This window comes from Chinchilla lanigera, unplaced genomic scaffold (assembly GCF_000276665.1).
Source record: "Chinchilla lanigera isolate Chin_1 unplaced genomic scaffold, ChiLan1.0 scaffold00028, whole genome shotgun sequence".
NCBI lineage: Eukaryota > Metazoa > Chordata > Mammalia > Rodentia > Chinchillidae > Chinchilla > Chinchilla lanigera.
In genome coordinates, this window is record NW_004955429.1 from 714,592 (window position 1) to 735,344 (window position 20,753).

Consider the following 20,753-nt stretch of genomic DNA (forward strand, 5'->3'; position numbering starts at 1 on the left):
TATTTTTTTATTTTTTATTTTAAAGAGAGTAGTACATGAGAAACAAACAAAGAAAAAAATAGAACAGTAGCAGCATACCAGTATCACGAACATAAACAAATCAAAGCAAGAACATTCAAAGTGATACATGGTCTCAAGACAAATTAATACAAATCAACAGCAGTTGTTACATTGCATATCACTATCCTCAACAACTTGGGATTTTAATGGGTATAACTGAACTTACCAAAAGACTTAATTTAAAAATAGTATTTCAAAATTAAATTTCAGATTTTAATAAGTAAACAGACTACTATTTTGACTGACACGGCGTACCAGATTTACTGTTTTCCTTTTGATGTGTGCAGATAAAGATCTGGCTTTAAAATCATCCAGGGGGCTAGTGGCAGATACAGAGGAAAGTAGAGGTGAAACAAGACTGGCCATGGCTGCATCCTGTGGAAGCTATGTTAACAGAATGAAATTAACTGTCTCTTCTCTCAATTCTTACATATTGTTTAACTGTTTCATCAATGTTTTCTTAAAATATGGAGGTAAATTTAAGTAGTGAGTCATCTTTTTTTTTTTTTTTTGGTACAGGCTACATGTACTGGTACTTAGAAATGATACTGCACTGTGTGCTTGATAGATCCTTAACATTTATATGGATCCCCTGAATAGTGACGATGACCCTCAGGGTGCTTCTCTCTTTCTGTCATTTAGCAGACCCTCAGTTCTTGGTGTCTTGCAGAGAACTGGGCAACCATTTCAGCCAGGAAGCCACCTATCTACCTGCTCCCATCTACCTGCTCCCACCCCTAGCACAGGGACTGCAGAGCCTTTGCAGAGGTGAGCTGCCATAAGCAACAGTCTTGGCTGAGTAGAAATGAGGAAGAGGGAAGCCTTCTTCAGTATTCAATGTGGAAAGGATAGTCTTTGTGATTTTTAGTTCTGAAAAGCAGAAAAACAAACAGAAAACAGGAATTATTATATTTTAAAACAAACATTTTAAGTGATACAGCTAACGTATTTTAATCCCACAATGTATAAATTAGTCCTTGATGTCATTCAGTGGAACATTTTCCAACAAGAATTATGATAAGAAGGTATAGTCACCCTAAAATGTATACTGTAAATACGTTTTCAGAAACTGATCATCTAATCTACACAGTACAGTAGCCCCGTCAGTTATGACTTGGGTGATGCAGGAACAACTTGGGTTATGACTGGAATTTTAGTTTTATCTTACAACCAAAGTCTCAAGTTATGCCCCAAATGCTGGCTGCTTGTGCTGCCAGATGGTCTCAGACACAGATTTAACCCTCAAAATGTTCTGGAAGGAACACTACAACATCCTTGCCTGTATGGGGTTAACTGACAAATCCTGGGCCAGGGTCTCTCTAAGGACACTGAGATCTGCCTGTATATAGGAGAGAGACTTTGAAGGCTGTGTGGAGGAGCCTGAGCCTTTGACTGACAGCTTGAGTTACAACTAGACTTCAGGAAGGAATTAAGTTTGTAAGTCAAGGGTACACAGTATATCACTCCATCTATAAAGATAGTAAGGGAGTCACACTTACATGGGGAATGTGGTCAATCGGAGATTTTTATCTAGACTGAGGATGTCATTCATATCTTGCTCTGTTAATTCAAAATCAAATACCTGGAATCAAAATAAAATATAAATAAGAAATATAGCTTAATTCACATACATTATCTACAGCATATACTAAAATGGCAAAGGACATAAAGACATAAAAGAAATTCTACATTGGACACATGACTTCCTGTGAGTTATAGTGTAGGTTCCCCAAAGGCACTTTAATGTGATGATTTGACTGGTACTGGCCTAGCTTGTTTACATTTAAGAAATCTTGGACAGATGGAGTATCTACTGCTTTTATTTTACGGGAGTAAAGAGCACATGAGGAGAGCTAAAAGACAGCAAAGAACTTTTTTCACTGACCCACCTTTTCCCACCAAAGACAAACCACTGTCCCACACATCCCACCAACTAGGAAGTCACTCGGTCCCTAAAACCTTGAGCTCTAGCACCATCTATATCACAGAAACATTTTCCAAGTAATCACATTTTGTTCATTTTAAAATAGTATTCTAACCCCTTCCTATCCTTTGTCCCCCTAATATTTTCAAGAATAAAGACCCACTTCCACAGTAATTGCATTTCATAATGAGTATCACCACCTCTGGGGAGGGGCTGAATCAGAAAAGGGAAGGAAGGGATTATCAAGTGATTCTAATGTGCCCTATAGGGGGTAAGAGAGCCATGGGACCCTAACACCTATGCTCCATAAGACAGAGACTCTGAAGCCAGGAGAAATCAGGTACACGGGGTAAATAGGAATTTTGACTAGTGGACGGACAGGATAGTAGTTTGAATGAAGGGAGAAAAGTCACCTGTTCTAGAAAAGTCCCTGAAGCTAAGGTTGGAACAGCTGTGGGGCAGCCATACTCAGTGGGTGCTCTGAGACAGAGGAGCAGGCACTGGCCAGCACTTGTGATGCAATCCTCTGCCCTAAGGACAAGCCACTGGTATCCTTGGCCTCCTCCCTCTTTCCCCATCTTGGGCTGAAAGGAGAAGATGCCAAGTACTGGAGAAGAGAGTGTCCTTGAGATGCAAGAATCAATGTGTGGAAGGTTGACCAACATAACACAGAGGAACGGACCCAGGCTGAGTCCAGGTCACAGAACTCCTGTGACTGCTTCTTTCTCCAGTTAACACATTGTCTTGGTTACTTTTCTCTCATTGCTGAGACAAAATACCCAATGTCCAAAATGAAGGAAGGAAAGGTTTATTCAGCTTACAGTTTGTGGAGGTTTCAGTCCATACTTGGCTGGCTCCGAGGCAGAAGGTAACAAAGCAACAAGAGCAAAAGGGGAAATGGCGGCAAGCAGCTTCTTTCTCTGCCTTACTTTGTAAACAGGCTACCCCCACCTAAGGGGCATAGCTCTCACATAATCTCCATGCCCTCCTCTTCCACAGGCTCAGGATGTATACAAAGTAAGCACCCTGGCTTCCTGCTGAGTCACTTAGCCAAACCTCTAGACTCCCCAAGTTGACACAATGTATCAACTATAACACACATGTTCTAAAATGCTATAATGTAAAAGAAAAACACCTGCCTGGATATTCTTTTGAATCCGGTGTGGGGTGACAGATTTGGGAATCACAATTACATTCCTCTGGATATGAAATCGAATCAAAATCTGTAGGAGAAAGAAAAAAATAAGTCTGTATTACATGAAGGAAAATCACATGAAGTCAAATCTAAGTCATTTTCCTAACAACTGTAATAAAACTCCAAATGTCTCTTTCATACTGAAGTCCTTTAGAGATCAGATTGGCACACAGATCTACCAGCATATTGGTAATGACTGCCCCTGGCCCAAGGAGAAAGTCGGCAGACCTGACCACACCTTAATTAGAATTTCTTAACATGTGTCCAATCTCCCAAATAAACTGGGCATTAAATAAAAGAATTATAATGGAGGCTTTATCTGTACCCTTCCACACTAGCTGTCCACAGAGCTGCTGGGGCCACAGGGTATGCCCAAGAGCTTGTCCTGCATCCTGAGAGGCAAGGAGGCAGGAGCACATGGACTAGATGAAGGGGATATGGAAGCAACCAGCCCACTGCTCCATACTAGGAAGTTCTGATGAGTTACTAACTCATTCAGGGGAGCTAATGCCTGTATAGAGCCTGATGAGCCTCAAGGACTCAAAAAGGAGAGGACATGGAGAGGACGCTGGCAGCACAGGGCAGCTCTGACCAGTACCTGTGCAGGAGTCTTGCCATGCTTCTCTGCAATCCTCTGGATCACAGGGTCATCCATCAAGTCAACCCCCTTACTGGAAAGACACACAAGAGGGCAATGAGCCAGAAAATCTGTCAGTAATGCTTATGTCTAGATGTCCCCTCAAAACCTCAAGCAGTCATAGGTGGGGGGCGCTTTTTCGGAGATGACTACATCTGGAGTATGTGATTAATTCATCATACAATGTTAGGATTAAGGACGCTAGGATGAAGGTGTGAATGCCAGGTTTTTTGCCTCAACAATGAGCAAAGTAACTTAGAGATCAGGTTTCAAGCACTGAGCTAGTTGTAGGTGTCAAAGTGTCCAGAAAGACAGCCCACATATTTTCTTGCCATAGACCCAGGATTTCAGCTGTGACCTTCCCTTTGCTGATTCCCCACTCACTATATTAGAGGCCCTCTTACACCCAAGCTCACCTATGAATTGTGAACCAGACTTTTGTGATTTCTCTAGTTGCAACTGAGTCCAAATACACCTCGTTTCATATGGAAAACATGAAGAAAAGTTAATATGATTTCAGCCTTTCCTAGGCTCCTAATATATCACAGGTATGAAGCTACGGACTGGAAATAGAAGTGTTGTGGAACTTAGGATCAGGCCAGAGGGAAGATATGATACTGAGGAACTTTGGAAGGCATTTAGCTTTATTAGGGTAGTGGACTGATGGGAATCTCAGTTCCAAATCATCAGCCCCACCTTGGGGTTTCACAATCACTTATATAGGTTGTTAGAAGGAAGTACAAAAGGCAGATAACAAGATATGGTACAGTTGGTTACACATATCATATACTGCTAAGCAGAATTTATCTTAAGCAAGTTAATTGGGGTTACTATCATATAATAAGGTGGTATAGGTTATAATGAACAGGAAAAATAAATCATTATCTAAATCTGAGTTGAACTGTCCTTGATGTGATAAGTCTGGAAAACTTGAAAGCAAGCAAAACAACATGATACATCCTGGTCAAGTTACATTTATCTTGTAGCTGGCACTGGAATGTTAAGGCTCGATAAGTTTCATAATTTTCTAACTCTGGGAATAGGCTGTGCTTCCCAGATTCATCCTTATATAGTATCAGAAGCATAAGTTTTAAGATTTCCTTTACATTTAAAACTGACTCTTCAGAAGAATACCTAAGATAATAATAGCACTTGCAGTCAAGTAGCTTTAATTAGTGGGAGAGAGTGAAAAGAAAAAGTGACAATATACTGTGACAAGAACTATATCCAAATACAAATAATAGGGTCAGGAGGGCTTTCTGGAGGTGGTAATGCTGAGATGAACCTTAATAGATTTTCCAGAATAAAGAACAGTATTACACAAAGGCACAGAGGCTAGAAATACTCTATATAAGAGAATACAGGAGCTTCACAGGGTTGAGCACTGAAGGTTAGCAGGAAGGAGAAATAAAGCCTGGGGCAGAGACAGATTGGCTCAGCTGCATCTCACAAAACAGGCACAACATAAAGAATTTTTGAGCTGGAAAACAACATGATCCTATGGAAACACTCCCTTCACCTGCCATGTGAACAATTCACTGGATGGCATTAAAGGGCCCCTCTCAGAAGCTGAGGAAAGCCTTGCTTCACTAAGATGGAGACAGTGACAGTAAAGATTGAAAGGCAGATTGTCAGTTCTCTTGGCACAAAAATCAACAAATCTTTGTGCTGAATGAGATTTCAGATGAGGGTGAGAAAGGAATGATTTCCGAGTTCCTGGCTTAGGCGGCTAAGTGAGTGATGGCTCCTCCGATGATGGAAGGTGTACGGTACAAATCTGAGTTGCAGGGAAAGAGAACATGTGAGATTTGCATTAGCCGGAAACCAAGAGATCTAGGATATATCCTGGGTAACTGACTGCTGTACTAGTGGGGAACTCAGAAAAGGCATCTGTCTTGGTTACTTTTCTCTTATTGCTGAGACAAAATACCTGACACCCAGAATTAAGGAAGGAAAGATTTATTTAGCTCATAGTCTGTGGAGGTTTCAGTCCATACTCAGCTGGCTCCAAAGGCACATGGCAGAGGGCAATCGTTCACTATCTTTCATGGCAAAAGATGGAAAAAGCAACAGGAGCAAAAGGGAGGAACAGCTGCAAGCAGCCTCTTTTTCTCCCTTACATATGCAAACTATCTGTCCAGGCGTGGGAGTAGCACTCACACCCATAATCCCAGCATTGGATCATGGATCAGTCACAAACTCTAAAAGCCCACCCCATGACTGCATGAGGCTTTTGGGGGACATCTAGACAGAAGCCATAGCAGGGTCACTTCACGTAGGCTACACGTCCCTTAAAAGGCACTGCCTGCCAAAGTGACTCTGGCTTCTGCACCAACTCCCCACCTTTAGCGGAGTGACTGAGAGGTACAAAAAGCCCTTTGCAGTCACCCCACACCCTGTCTACACTTTCTGGATGGAGTGCCTGCAATTTCTCAAAGGAATTGGGAAGTTGGCATCTACTTAATGATAGTACCCCAGCTAACAGCTACTGATACATCTTTACCTTGAGCCACCAAGAGGACAGTAAGCAGTCACAGACACACCTCTGGCTTGGCAAAAACTGATCAGTCTCTTCTGAGAAAGATATGGGTGGCACTCAATCTATAAATAGAATCATAAAGTGCCATAAAAATTCAGACAAATAGCATGCTGGGAAAGACCTAGAAGAGATCTGCAACAGTGTCTTGGATGTCACAGACCAGCTCCAGGGATCACTGAGGCCTGGGTACTTTCATTTGCAAGTGAGGATGCTGGATTCTGCCATCTTCAAACACTGGGTGCTGTGAAGGTCTATGAATCTATAGTCTCACTGACACCCAAGCTGTCTGTGTGCTCCAACATCATCTGTCATGCAAGGCCTTCCTTGATCACTCAGGGAAAAGCCTAAACACTCCATAGCTTGCACCTCCCTCCTGTCTTTTGTTTTCCAGAAGATATAATTACCTGTCACCTTATTTTGTCTGTTGTCACCAGGATTTAAATTTCATGAACACAGGGGTTTTTGTCCGAATCTGTTTTGTTCATGGATATATATCCTAACTGTGGTAGATTAACTAGTAGTTCATTTAAGTGGGAATGTCCAGCTGAACTGAGTCAGCGTCGATTTTCCTGATACAAACTCAGCTGTTCTTGTTAGAGGAGGAGCTTAGGTCCTTGCTGTCATGGAGGATGGCTGTGATTCTCTTTGGAGGAGCTCTGGTCTTCGCCTTGAAGGTCACTTCCCGGCTTCCATGCAGCTCCCTCAGCCTGCTGGCACAGATCCTTCACCCCTCGGGCATAGACTTTCTAGCTTCCATCACTGGTCTTTGGGTCCTCCCTGTGCAGATACTTGATACAGACTTATGGAGGGCATTGCGGTGGGCTCTAGGCCTCTGCCTGGACTTGTGCAGGACACTGCCATGGGATCCAGGCCCTCAGTGGAATTCATGGGGTCTCTAAAGTGAACAGATCTCTTGCACTCCTCTGCATTTGATCTTTTGGGTAAATACTGTAAAATAATCCTATCAATTATGTGTCCTGTATTCATTCTATTCCCTTGCAAACCCTGACCACGTCACCAACACAGGAACGGCCTCTCTCTAGAGAGGGTACTTAGCAAATACCTGCTGAATGAGTCTGTGACACTAGGGAGTTATATGTAACAAATATACTACAGGTGACATCAATGAACTTTTTAAGAAAGCTGGAAGCAAGACTACCTCTCCTCCATACTCTCTAAATTCTCACATACAATTTCAGTTTATAAACACTTGATTTCCAATAAATGCTCCTTCAGAGAGAATTAAAGACAACTAGATTGCTCTCAGGATCATGCTAAAGCCAGCAGGATAAGCTGCCAGGAAAGCCAACACAAGAAAAGCCAGCCCTTCTGCAGCCTTCATGTCCTGTGCTCTTGGGTGTCCACACCCGACCTCAGGAAACAGACCCCTCTAACCTGTCTCCTTCCCCTAGGTAACGCCCACTCCTAGATTTTCAAAGTGCTGTTCATGAAAAAATCCTGAGACAAAAAGAGATACTATGCAAATAAACACTTTCTATGCATACAGGATTTTTAAAAAGGCTAAACCGAAGTAGGTCAGAAGTCAGGTTAGTGGTTGCTCTTCGTGATGTTGACTAAGACAGGATGTTGGGAGCTTCTAGAATGCTGAGGATACTTGTTACTCCTTTGATTGCTGAGAATTAGAGTATGTTCATTTTTATGAAAACTTGTCAAGCTATGCTCTTTTTGACTAATACATTTTTCTGTATCTACTGAAAACTTACACCACAATTTTTAAATTGTTCAACACATTTTTCAAAAGCTTATTTATTGAAAAAAAGCAAAAACACTAATTTAGGCTCTTTTCTGAATAATCTCAAATTGGAAAGTACCCAAGGGCCCACCCTTACATATTGTACCCACTAACAATAAATGGATAAGCAAACTGTTATATACTAACATAGTTGAATACCACAGAGAAATAAGAAGGCATGATCTGCACTCCCATGCACTCTGGATGAATATAACACTTTATTATGTGAAAGAGCTCAAACATAAGAGCTGATGATGCATTCCTGTTTTATTTATAAACATAGGCAGGTATTCTACTGGGCGGGTATGCTACTGGGCATCAGAACCACGGCTACCTTGGCAGGGCCAGGGGTGCTGACTGGAGAGGGGCATGGCCGGCTGCTGCTAGGGCACTGGTCACGCACTGCTTTCCTGATCTGGATGCTGGAGACAGAGCTATGCTCAGTTTATAGGAATTCATCAAGCTCCATTCTCACACATGTACACTTCTGTCTACATATGTTGTACTTTAACAAAAAGTCTAATTATTAAAATATGGCCTTTTGACATCTGAAACTAACCGATCAGACTAGCAAATGTGACAGTCTTTTCCTCACTAGCCTTTTCTCTGCATTAAAAAAAAAGAAAGAAAAAGAAGTGTGAACCCCTATTTAGGCAGTCTGCAAGCCTGGGGTGAAGGCATTCAGTCATTTATCCCCTTCCTATTGCCAGTCTGCACACGCTGGAAGAGGCGGGCGGAAGGGCTGGCCCAAGAGCAGGCCCCAGGCCCTTCGGAATATAGCTGGTGACCTGCTCATAACTCCACGTGGAGAAGCAAGCTCTCGGTCAAACCCCACTTCGCCAAGGGCACTAACTATACAGACTGTAAGGAAGGTCACTTGCTGGCTCACCTCATCACTTGCCTACTTGCTCTACCCAGTTACAATGTTGACGGCCACTAAAGAAAAGCTGTTTCACACAACACTTATCCTCCCACTTCCAGTACAGCCACATGGAAATCACAGTTAGGCGTCAAGTACACTGATTCAACCCTCTGACACTCCCACTAGCTCACCTGGTTAGTGATTGGCTTGATCCTCAAATTCTGCTTATTCAAAAGCCTCTCAAGTTGTTCATGGTTGAAGTTTGAAACTCCAATGGCCTTCACCAGCCCTTCACTCACCAGGTCCTCCATGGCCTAAAGGAGAACAAAAACACTGCTAGATGTAACAGTCTGTCTATTCCACTGACAAGCCATGTCCCTCAGCGACGCTGCTCGGTGGCCTAAAACTGGATCCACCCAGTACTTTTAAAATGTTTGACTTGGAGCTTCAAAACCTTTTCTGCACTCAAGCTCTCATCCTCGTTCCATCTCCTAATAGCTGCAGGACACTGAGCAAGTTACAGGACTCGTTAAGCCCCCGTTTTCTCATCTGCAAAAGGACAATACTGTCAACCTTGCAGTGTTGTTGTTTTATGGTTACATGACAGATGAAAAAGAGTTACAGCTGGAATCTAGCAAACATTCAGCACATTTTAATCCATTGTTTTTATTCTGGATATTTGTTGATATGCTGTCTAACAATTATGTCACTATTTATTTCACTTGCTCAACTTTCAATCCACTTACAGAATTCTCATCTTAAGCAAAATGATGTATCATCATTCTCCTATCCCATTTTATCACTTAAAATTTCATGGACTTTGAGGACAGAACTTTAACCTTTAACTAGCATGCTAGCTGGGACCCTGGCTTCAGAAAGAGACAGGGTCAGTCTTCAGGAGTAAGTACTGAGTAGTCCTGAGGCCAGTGACCAATGGGTGAATGTACAGACACGGCTGCCCCGCTTCTGTAACAATCACTAGAATCCTACTCATAACACGAAAACCTTAACAGAAGGCTTTCAGGAGGAGCAGCCTAGTGTTTTAGAAAGGGCTGAAGCTCCTGACACCTCAGATACAAGGCCAGTCTTCATGTGAGGGAGGGATGGTGGCGTGTAGTCACAGGGTCTCTCCCTGTCTGTGGTCTCTCTTGTCTGTCTTCTGGATGACCAGAGGCATGCACATAACCATATCCACCATCCTTACTCCAGTGGTTACAGATCTCATCTCCCAAATTTAAGCCTGTTACAATTATAAGTTTGAATCTGCTTTCTTTCCAGGTCTCAAGCACACTATTCCGCCTGCCATGCTGGTCAGTAAGATCATGCACACTGGGCGAGCTGTGCTAGAACCCACATTCTCAGGGACTCTTGCTGCCCTGGTCCTCTACAAGCCCATGGTTAACTTCCACAAGACTCAAACCCATCCCTTCCCTGATGTTCCAGGTCAGCAGTTCATTTCAAGCCCTCAGCATTTTTCAGCTCAGCCCCTGATACAGGCTTGCTGCTTGCTAACTGGTCCTCTGGGCTTCTCCCACCATCTCTGCTAACTTTGTCATGCTGCCAACATTAGGGCTCTGAAATGCTTCAGACAGAACTAAAAGGGAGTATAAAGTATTAATAGCAGTTGCCACTGGATAATGGCAACATGGAGCTTTAGATTTTCTTCTTTATTCTCAATTGCATTTTCTGAAATAAATATGATAATATTTAATTTAAAAATTTGAGGAAAAAAAGGAAATACATATTGTCAAAATGCTTTAGGGCAATATACCATTCTAAGTTAAAGGTAGCAAGAAAGTCATTGGAAGTCTCTGAATTTTCCAAGCACTCATTCTTAATTCACCCAGCAAACCTTGAGTCTCAGTCTCTGTGTCTTTGGACACAAGAAACTCAAGGTCTCACACAGCTTCCGCTTTGCAGATCCACTAACAAAGATGCCAGATGGTGCGGCTCGGCTTACCTCCCACGTGTCCAGGAAGTCTGTGTTACTGGGTATAACCATGCCACTGTGATCCAAAGGCATGTCGTCTTTTCCAGGCTGTGAGAAGCAAAACAAAACCGAACAGTTTACTGGAGCTTGTGGTCATCCCTGCTGGGAAGACTCTGGATAGATGGGGAACACAGCTCCCAGGAGATCTGTATCTAAGCCTTGCCCGGTCACTAAGTTACACCAGTCTGGACATGCAACTTCCTTTCTTTAAACCTCAGCCTCCACTTTTGTAAGACCCAGGATCGGGTGAGCTGACTCCACCAGCCTTGAAGCTTGTTGTCCACTTCTCAAAAGGCTAGAAAGGACATTCATGAAGTATCCCTAATTGTTGAAAAAGTTTAATAATTTCAGGTACAGAACGAGAGTAAGGGGACTTCCTATGAGCACATTCAGCCTTCTCTCAACTCCGTCATTAGGACCTTCTCTTCTTTTCTTAGAACTCTAAGAAGATGAGAGACAGTGAAGTGAGATACAAGAGTCTACAAGGTGTGGAGGGCAAAGAAAGCTATCATGAGGGGGTAAAAAATCTAAAATCATCACTCAGAAGAGTTGCAAGTATTAATGTGCAATCCACCTGCCTCATCCAGGCACAGTCCTACCACCTAGCATGTTACAGAGCAAATGGCAGAAAACACAAATTCATTTGCCAACACCTAATCATTTAGATTGTCCAATGTTCCAGCCTGATCCCTCACTCTATATCTTTAAAGGGACATGAGAAGGATTTATTGGAGGTAGATACATGATGTACTCAAAAGCAGAGTGTGGGGGCTCAGAGAGATGAAGCACCTGTTCCATAATTTAGTCCATGATGAACAGAAGTGGCTACTAACCGTTTTGCTTTAAAGCCATCTCCCATACTGACATTTATTTAAGCCGTCACAAAAACCTAACTACCGGCTAAGCAGTACCTTGAAACCCATGGGCCAGTGAATGAGGTAGAGGTCCAAGTAATCCAACTTCAAGGCTTTCAGACTCTGGCTGCATGCTGTCCTCACCAAGGACTTCTGGTGGAAAGTGCACCACAGCTGCGGAGGAGAAGGGAGACACTGTCACACAGCGCCACAGCCACATGCCAGAGCTCACACAGCATCTACTATTTGGACTCACAAGCTACTACCTGGAAGACCAAAAATCTAAGATCACATAACAACAAATAAAAGACAGATCCTGAGGGTAAGTAGTGACTTTATCTTCCCAAAAGGTCCATACAGGCCTCCGTAGCAGGGCTCCCTCTGCCTGAGTCCTACTCAAGGGAAGTTTAAGACACTAAAATATATTCAGTGGTACAGCTGATTGTTATTTGGATCTGCCAGGACCAAAAAAAGACAAAGGAAAACACTGTTTTCAGGCAAAAGGATATGAGTAACAATCGGAAGAATGTCTATATTGTTTTTCCAACTCATATACGTTATGTTCAAGGTTCTATTACTAAAGCCTCATAACCATTCAAGCTGACACAGGTAGTTAACACACAGTGCTTTATATTTGATTAGATATTCCTTCTATAGTCTTAGATAAGTAGACAAATTTATCAGTAATTTTCTCCTGATTTTTTCCATGCTCTATTAACAGTGGCAGAAGCTAACCTGAGGGTTTTATCACAGCAAGTAAAAACAAAACTTAGTAAGACAAATGGAAGTAACATGAAAACAAATGACAAGTATAGTGAATTAACAAAAATAAAAGACAAAAACTAACAATAGTTATCTCTAGGTGGTGAGTATAAGTGATTTACTTATTTTTATAACTTTTCCCAAACTAATGAGCACACATCCACTGCTGGCTATGATCCACTCAGAAGTAACTTGTTTTCTGCTTGCAGGGTAAGACCTAGAAATTTCCAGTTATCCACCTCCCTACTGTATGTGAGTGTCTGGAAGAAATTCTCTTTCCTCGGCCAAGCACACCCCAAGGATTGCTCTAGCCTCAAGAGCAATGATGAACGGTAAAAATTAATTACCTTCAAGTGAAACAGGCAAATCCACTATAGAACCAACACTGGTTCTTGCAATTATGGAATTTTAGGACTGGAAAGTATTCAGATTACCAAATTCTCATTTTACAAATGATTAAACTGTGACCTGAGCTGTCCAGCAATTAATACTCACGGATGTGGAATGACAGAACTGGAACCCACTGTCTCCTGCTCAAAGAATGTTGCCTTAAGTTTAACAGTAAAGGGATTCTTTCATTTCCATTAGCTTAATCTAGCTCTTGTATTTTCCACAGGGTTCACCTCCTAACTATCATTCACACCCATTGCCTCCTCCCTGCCCCTCTTCACTGTGACAGTCTAGGCCTGCATCTCCGCCCCACTACCGTGCTAACGTCTCCTGCCACTGCCCCACCTACTCCGACATCCCACACACAATGCTGTCTCACTTACATGTAATACAAACTGCCCGACTTAAAAACCTACAGGTTTTCCTTTGTCTCCAGGTAACAATAAAAGCTCCTTAAGTGACACGACAAGACTGTAATGACCTGGCCCCTCTCTACCCCTGAGCCTTTGTCATTTGCAGTCCTCCCATGTGTATGTTCCAAGAGCACCAAACTTCTTACAGATCCCTGCACCTGCAGTGCCGGATCATGCCTTGTGCCTGTGTTTAATCTGCTCCACTTTTAACACCAGCCTGACACATTTACCTGTACACTGTACCACTGCCAGTTTCTTATTCAGTAGGCCTAGACGGCACACGGACCTTTCATTTTAATGAAAATCACCCCACGTGATTCTGAGGTTGGGAATTTCTATGCTCATGAGTGTTCAGATGTCCTATTCACCACTGTACCCAAAGTGCCCATCCACCACTCCATCAAGTTTTAAGAATGTATTGTTAATTTTTTATGCATGTACAAATATACCAAAATAAACCCATTATTCTGTATAACTAGTATGAAATTTTAAAAAAGGAATGTATTACATAAGAGAGCCCTACACACCCTTACCTGAACAATCAAATATGTGGTATAAAACAAATAAAGCTACACACAGTATAACTTAACAAGAAGCTATGAAAATTCTCCTTGGCTCTGGCTGAAGTACAAAACAAAGTCAAAAGCTCTCATTAGGAAACTGGAAAATCCTCCATGGTAGTTTACTGCCGTTCTCCCACTGCCCAAGCCCAAAGCAGCTGAGACCCTGCAGCCCTCACAGCAGCCCTACCTTACTGACAATGAACAGCTCCTCTCGTTTCACAACACCCTCGTTGATCTTGCACTGGATTCCTTCTCCTACCTCACTCTCATTCTTGTAGAAGTACGCACAGTCGAAGTGCCGGTACCCCGCATCGATGGCCACCTTCACTGCATTAGTCACTTCTCCTGGAGAGGCCTGCAAAAGCAACAAGACAGGAGCGTTTCTTCTAGGGTCAGGAAACCCAACCCTGTGCACGCGAGAATGTGGAATTCAGGAATACATAACAACTGATGTCAATGAATTGGTATCGACCAGTCCTAAAATGAAGAAATGTCGGTCAGAATTTATTGACAACCTGAAGTCCAGCTCCTTCACTTAGTTGGGAAAATCTACAGGGATTCTGTGGAGAACTGAGCTAGCTATTCTGAGCTTCCGGAATGAGCAAAGGAAAGGATTAAATCAACTTAAAAAGAATACCAACTGAGGAACAAAGAGCTCCAAGACCCGTCCAGCATAATGTTAAGTGAAATAAATCAGATATGTAAAGTCAAATGCATCACACGGTTTCTCAATATGAGAAACCTGAATTACATTAAAGAGCAAAATATAAGATAATAGAAATAAGGAGATAGATCTTTTGAAAATGAGAAGGGACCAAGAGATGAAGGAAGGGGGAAAGGAGGGGAGGAAGGGGAAGTAAAAGGAATTAAGATGTATGTATGAGTTATGTATGAACTCCCCATGACACATGTGATCACTACATACTGCAAACACGTAGTAAGAAAAAAAGGGACATCTTGGCTGCTTCCAAGTTTTAGCAATTATGAATAAAGTTGCAAAAAAAAGACATCAGTACCCTCAGAGACACAGTCCATTTGTACGGTAAATAGGTGTGCATTTGCACAAAGGAGCATATGCTAAAAGTCAAATGCGTATTTTAAATGCTAGAAGCAATACAGAAGTTCAGAAAAGAGGAACCAGTCACAGGACACTGGGCTCTAGCAAGAGAAGGGGCTACATTGAGGGGCAGGGAAGGCAGAACACTCACAAAGTCAGTGAGCTAAGGCGTTTTCAAGGGCTTTTAGCTCAAAATGTATTTTTTCACCTCAGTTTCTCAGCAACACTATGAAGTTCATCAGTGTAATTACGTTCGCTTAACAAGCCATAGATTCAAAGTTGCTTAAAGCTAATATATCAAGTGTATTATATACGGTATATTACATACCTTAGGATATAAAGATAAAATAAAAATAAGAATGCAACAAGTGAAGAAGAAAACAAAGCAAAGGGAAAAACTATTTTTAAAAAACCTTAACAAACCAGATGCATTTCTGGCAAGGGCGTTCAGGAGAAAACCAATTTTCTAAAATAAACTGACAAGCATGAAAAGCAGGAAGTGATAAGTGACGCAAAAGAATCCATTACCAAAAACCGTATCTGACAATTTGGAAAGATGACATGAAATAGGAAAAAAATTCTGACAAAAATTTAACTCAAAAAGAGGTAAAGTTTAAACATGCTGTAGTGAAGGAAATGAAGCAATCCGGGGGGCGGGGCACCATAGCAGAGTTCTGCAAAATGATCAAGAAAAAATAATCCCCATTGAACACCAGCTTTCAGACGACAGAAAAAGCCAGACAGCTCCCAAGTCACTCTACAAAACCAGCACAATCCTGAAGTCAGTTCCATTTATCCAGTGCTTACGGGACGGCTGTCAAACGCATGCTCCGGGCTAAGAGCTCAGAACCAACCCCAACAACACAACACCCTCGGCCTCTGCAAGCAGACAGGATATATATTGTTTAAAACATTCGGACCAGCAGAGGTCGAATATTCAAATTCTGGCTCAGCCAGTAACTCTTACAGTGACCCCGCACACGGACATCTTTTTATCAAGGACTCAGGTTCTTGTTCTGTAAGAGCGCATCTGAAAGGCTTTCTGCTTAGTGCTGTGTCTCAAGTCACTGGCAGGAATTACAAAGTTCAAAGCCAAGAGGAGGCCGAACTGCTTCGGCTCCTAGGCAGCGGGTCCATCTGCCGCGATCCCAGAGAAGGAAGAAACTCAGGTCCCGGTTCCTCTCGGGTGGGCAGCGCCCCTTTTCCATCTGAGCGGCCGCGCTTCGGGCTGATGGACTCGGAGGCCGCCACCCTCCAGCCGGCTGGGCCTCGCAGCGCCCCCTGCCGGCCGGCCGCGGCCTTCTCCACCACGCGGACCCGGCCGATCCCCGCGGGGTCGGACACCTAGGGTCGCGCGCGTCTTCCCACAGAGGCCCCCGCTACGCCCCTTCGCGGCCCGCAGATCCGGCCGCCCGCCCCGCGCGCAGCGGCTGGAGGTCGCACAGCCGCGTTCGCAGGCGAGGGCCGATGGTCAGAGCGCCCTCGCTCCTCTCTCTCCACTCGCAACCCCGGGTCTGCCCCGCGCCCCTCGTCCTGAGCCGCTCGCGGCGGAAAAGGCGGCCGCCATCCCCCCGGGCCCCACCGCACCTTCCAGGTGCCCAGGCCGATCGGCGGAATCGCAGCCATGGCTCCCCGCTGCCCTCGCGCCGCGCTCTCGCCCGAGGAACCCCCGCGCCTCTGTTAACCCGAGGGCTCCCCCTCCCCCGCGATCCCTGATTGGCTAGAGCGTGGCTTCTCCTATTGGCTAGTGACGCTAGCGGGCAAAGTGGCTGTAGTTTCTCCGATTGGCCGGCTGGCACTGTTGCCAGGTTCCTGTAGCCATGACTACCTGCGCTTCAGGGTGCATCTTCTCGCTCCTGATTTATCTGGTGACTCTAGCAGTCTCCCAGCAAAATGGCTGAGGTCCACAGTTTGGGATAGGAGACACCATTAATCTGCCCTGGCCGAGGCGTGAATCTAGAACCTTACTATCTAGATTCACTTCCCTAGTGCCATCAAGAGTGCAAGAAAGACATTAACAACGGACAAATTAGTTTACTCACAATTTGGCCAAGTTTAGAGGGCAGCTAGTCAGCTCCCCTTGAACACACAGAAGCGCTTCAACTTAAAGGGAGGAACAGGAAAAAGTAGCTTAGCTTTACAATCCTAGTTATATAACTCCCTTTCAGCTTCTCAGTTTCACTACTTCTAGCAGACAGTGTGGGATTCGGTATCCACCTCTACGACACCTGGGTCTTAGGGTAAATCTCCAACTGCACCTGAGCGAGCTCTAACCTACTCCAGTTGTTCCACTGAGTACATTGGGCACAGCTGCCCCCTGGTGGTCAGTCCTAGCACTGCAACCTCAGGCAGGAAAAACCTGAAGGAAAACTCAGCTGTGTTCGGGTGCTCTCAGACAGTGGGGCTCTCAGGACTACTTCGAACTCCAGAAACTGAGAAGGACCGTGGTGCTATGTTTTAGATCAAAGATGTCCCCCAAAGCCCTCTACTGCAGCCCATGTGGTTGTCCCTGCCTGTCTGTGCACCGTTACCTCAGCAGTTCCAGGTCTTGGGAGATAGATGCTTTTCAGACAAAAGAGGGCACATCTGATTTTTAAAGTTATGAAGAGGAACAGAACTGTAGAAACAATAGGTGAGACTTGGCTGAATTGCCACTAGGCAGAGATGCACACTAAGAAAAAGCAGGGGGCTGAGACAGCAGAAATGCTAGCACCTGTGAAGCTTGAAACAAACCAAGGTGGAGCCCTGATTGCTGGTGGTAACTATGCCAAGCCCATTTTGACAGACTCAGGTTTTCACACACATTTACAGCACAACATTGAGCCTTTTAATTATTGCTGTAAGTCAGTTGTTTTAATAAATAACACCAGTAACTCAGGAAAATGTTTTAAATAATTCTGTTTGAATAGAAGGCAAGAAGCAGAATGAAAAAATCATGGCATGAAAGGTTAACTGACTTTCCTCCCATACAGCCAAGCAACTTATCCTCCGCAAAGGTTTCACCGAAGATTGCCAGTTAGAGTCATCTAAGCCAAAATAAACTCTTGTCCTGCATGAGCAGACTTTGATGGCTTGGACTTTGCAGCTGTCTTAAGCAATGTAATGGTTGATACATTGTGTCAATTTGAGAACTTTAGAAGTTTAACTAAGCAACTGAGCAGGGGGTCAGGAGCCTCACTTTATAAACATCCTCATCCTGTGCAAGAGGAGGGCATGGAGACAGTGTGAATGCTGCACCTGCCCTATGGGGTGGTAGCCTGCTTACAATATAAGGGAGGAAAAGAGGTTTGCCTCTTTCCTCTTTTTGCCTTTGCTGCTTTTGCTGTCTTCTGCTCTTCACATCTACCATGCCACTCTGCCTTGGAGCCAGCTGATTATGGTCTGAAAACTCCACAAACTTTGAGCTAAATAAATCTTTCCCTCTTTAATTTTGGGTGTCATGTATTTCGTCTCAGCAATGAAAGAAAAGTAATTAAAACAGAATTTTGTACCAGGAGTCGGGTCATTGCTGTGACTGTACCTGACCGTATGGTTCAAGAGGCTTTGGGAACGGCTTGTAGGAAGAGTTTGGAAAGGTTCACAAGTATGGCCTGAAAAAGCACAGCTGGAATGCCTTCAGGTGTTCTACATGGAAGATTCTGGTTAGATCTCAGAAGAACAGAAGACTGATAAAAAACCTGCTGGTAATGACCAGGCTCAGAAGGTTTCTGCTGGAAAGAAGGACTGCATTGGGTGGTGGGCTCCAGATGATGTGTGTTATGGCTTGGCAGAAAGTTTATCTGCATTTTGCTTGTGCCCAGAGACTCTACCTGAGACAGAGATTAAGGGTGGCAGACTAATTAAACTGGCAGAAGAAATTTCAAGGCTGTCTAATGTTGGGGCAGTGGCATGGCTATTGTTGGGGGCTTTTGGTCAGATTTATGTTGAGAATCAAGAGCAAAGAGCCAAGCAGGATGATTTAAAACATGGTGAGTTTGGCCAGAAAAGAAACTTTAGTAAAACTGTGCACTACAAAGATAGAGCTGAGATCTTGATTGCTGACAAGGAACAGGAGAATATAAAAGATGGCCTGAGGGCATCACAAGCAGCAGCAAGTCTCCAGTTTCTACCACCTCAAAACTGCAAAAATGAAAGACTTTGCTTTGAGAAGAAAGCAGCAGAGCACCATGTTCCAAAATGGTGGCAAATTCACTAGGTTCCAGAATGGCAGCAGCATAGAAAATTTGTTTCTTAGAGTTGGATTCACAGTGCCCAATGATCCAGGCACTCAACCCTTATACCCAAGAGAGAGGAGAGCTTGGCTACTGCTCTAGTTGGCATCATGCACATGGCACTGGTTTTAGACGCATGCAAAATGCAAGAGTTATGAGGTTAAGAAGGCTTCCAACCTGATTTCAGAAGGTCTGGGAGGCCAGACACTGTGCCCCTGAGAGGGCAGTGTGTGAAGTTGTGACTATAAAGCTGAAGGTATAGCAGAGACCTCAGAAGTTTGGAAAAGCCAGGAACATGGATCATATAAGGAAAGCTGCAAGAAGGAGCAAAGCATGCCTAAGAGAGAAACTGTGGGAGTTACAACCACCAGAAGGGCCACAGGGGTGGAGTCATGCAAGCCCTTTGGAGCTCACAATTTGCCACAGATTGCTTCAGATGCTGGGTAGGAAACTACAGGGCTTAGTGTTTGCCCTGCTGGATTTTGGATTTGCTTTTGTTCTAATCCTTTGTATTCCCATATGTAACTTTTGGAATGAAAATGTTTATTTTGTGCTGTTAAATGGTAGAAGTGTCTAACTTTTCACTTGTACAAGGGCTTGAAACTAAGAGTTTGCCATACATCTCAGAGGAGATTTTGGACTCAGAGTTTTCAGCGATGCTGAAACTGTTAGAAATTTGACAACTCTTAGAGATAGACTAAAAGCCTTTTGAATAAATGGATGTGCATGAGTCTTTGCAGGGGCCAGGGGTGAAATGTTATGGTTCTAATGTAATATAATGTTGATAGACTTAGTACTGATTCTTAAGGATTGTTAAGTCTGTGTTATAATGTTCAAGTTGTGAAATTATAAGAATGAGTATGTCTTTGTAGCTGGAGTCTAGTTTGAAGAAATGCGTCTGGTTGCCAAATTGACAAGGGGTGGATTGTAATGGTTGATACATTGTGTCAACTTGAGAACTTTAGACATTTAACTAAGTGACTCAGTAGGGGTCCAGGGTCCTCATTTTATAAACAACCTCATCCTGTGCAAGAGGAGGGCACAAAGATGGTGATACACCTGCCCTAGGGGGTATAGGCTGCTTACAATATAAGAGAGGAGAAGAGCCTTGCTCTTTCTTCTTTTTGCTCTTGCTGCTTTTACTGTCTTCTTCTGATTTGAATGGTTGGCCCTCAGCCATGCTACCCTGTCTTGAAGCCAGCTGATTATGGACTGAAACCTCACAAACTGTAGCTCTGTAAGTCTTTCCTTCCTTAATTTTGAATGTTGAGTATTTTGTCTCAACAGTGAGAGAAAAGTAACTAAGACATGCAGTGAACAGCTATAGAGATCATTAGATTCTTTATAAGCCAGCTATTTAAGATGAACAAAAAGGAAAAATGCTCAGAAAAGAGAATGCAAGATCACTTTGCTGAGCCAATGAAGACAAGGTTAAGTACGGAATCATGTAACATTGCACACAACCACCAGTCTTGATCTTTGACTTGTTCAGTCTTCAATAGTAATCTAAGTATGTCCTTCTGGTTTTTTTTTTTTTTTTTTT

The 20,753-nt window shown here is 43.5% G+C and overlaps 1 protein-coding gene across 1 annotated transcript; it reads right to left on the reverse strand.

Moving 5' to 3' along the window:
* Nucleotides 1-251: 251 nt before the first annotated feature.
* Akr1e2 (aldo-keto reductase family 1, member E2) lies at nucleotides 252-16,694 on the reverse strand. The gene is made up of 10 exons (XM_005386865.1): nucleotides 16,587-16,694; nucleotides 14,130-14,297; nucleotides 11,872-11,988; nucleotides 10,931-11,008; nucleotides 9,162-9,284; nucleotides 6,320-6,417; nucleotides 3,778-3,850; nucleotides 3,124-3,207; nucleotides 1,560-1,642; nucleotides 252-930 (listed from the first exon to the last, which is right to left on the reverse strand). Exons 1-10 carry the CDS (start codon nucleotides 16,623-16,625, stop codon nucleotides 888-890), a joined length of 906 nt encoding a protein of 301 aa, XP_005386922.1. The 5' UTR covers nucleotides 16,626-16,694; the 3' UTR covers nucleotides 252-887.
* Nucleotides 16,695-20,753: the final 4,059 nt, after the last annotated feature.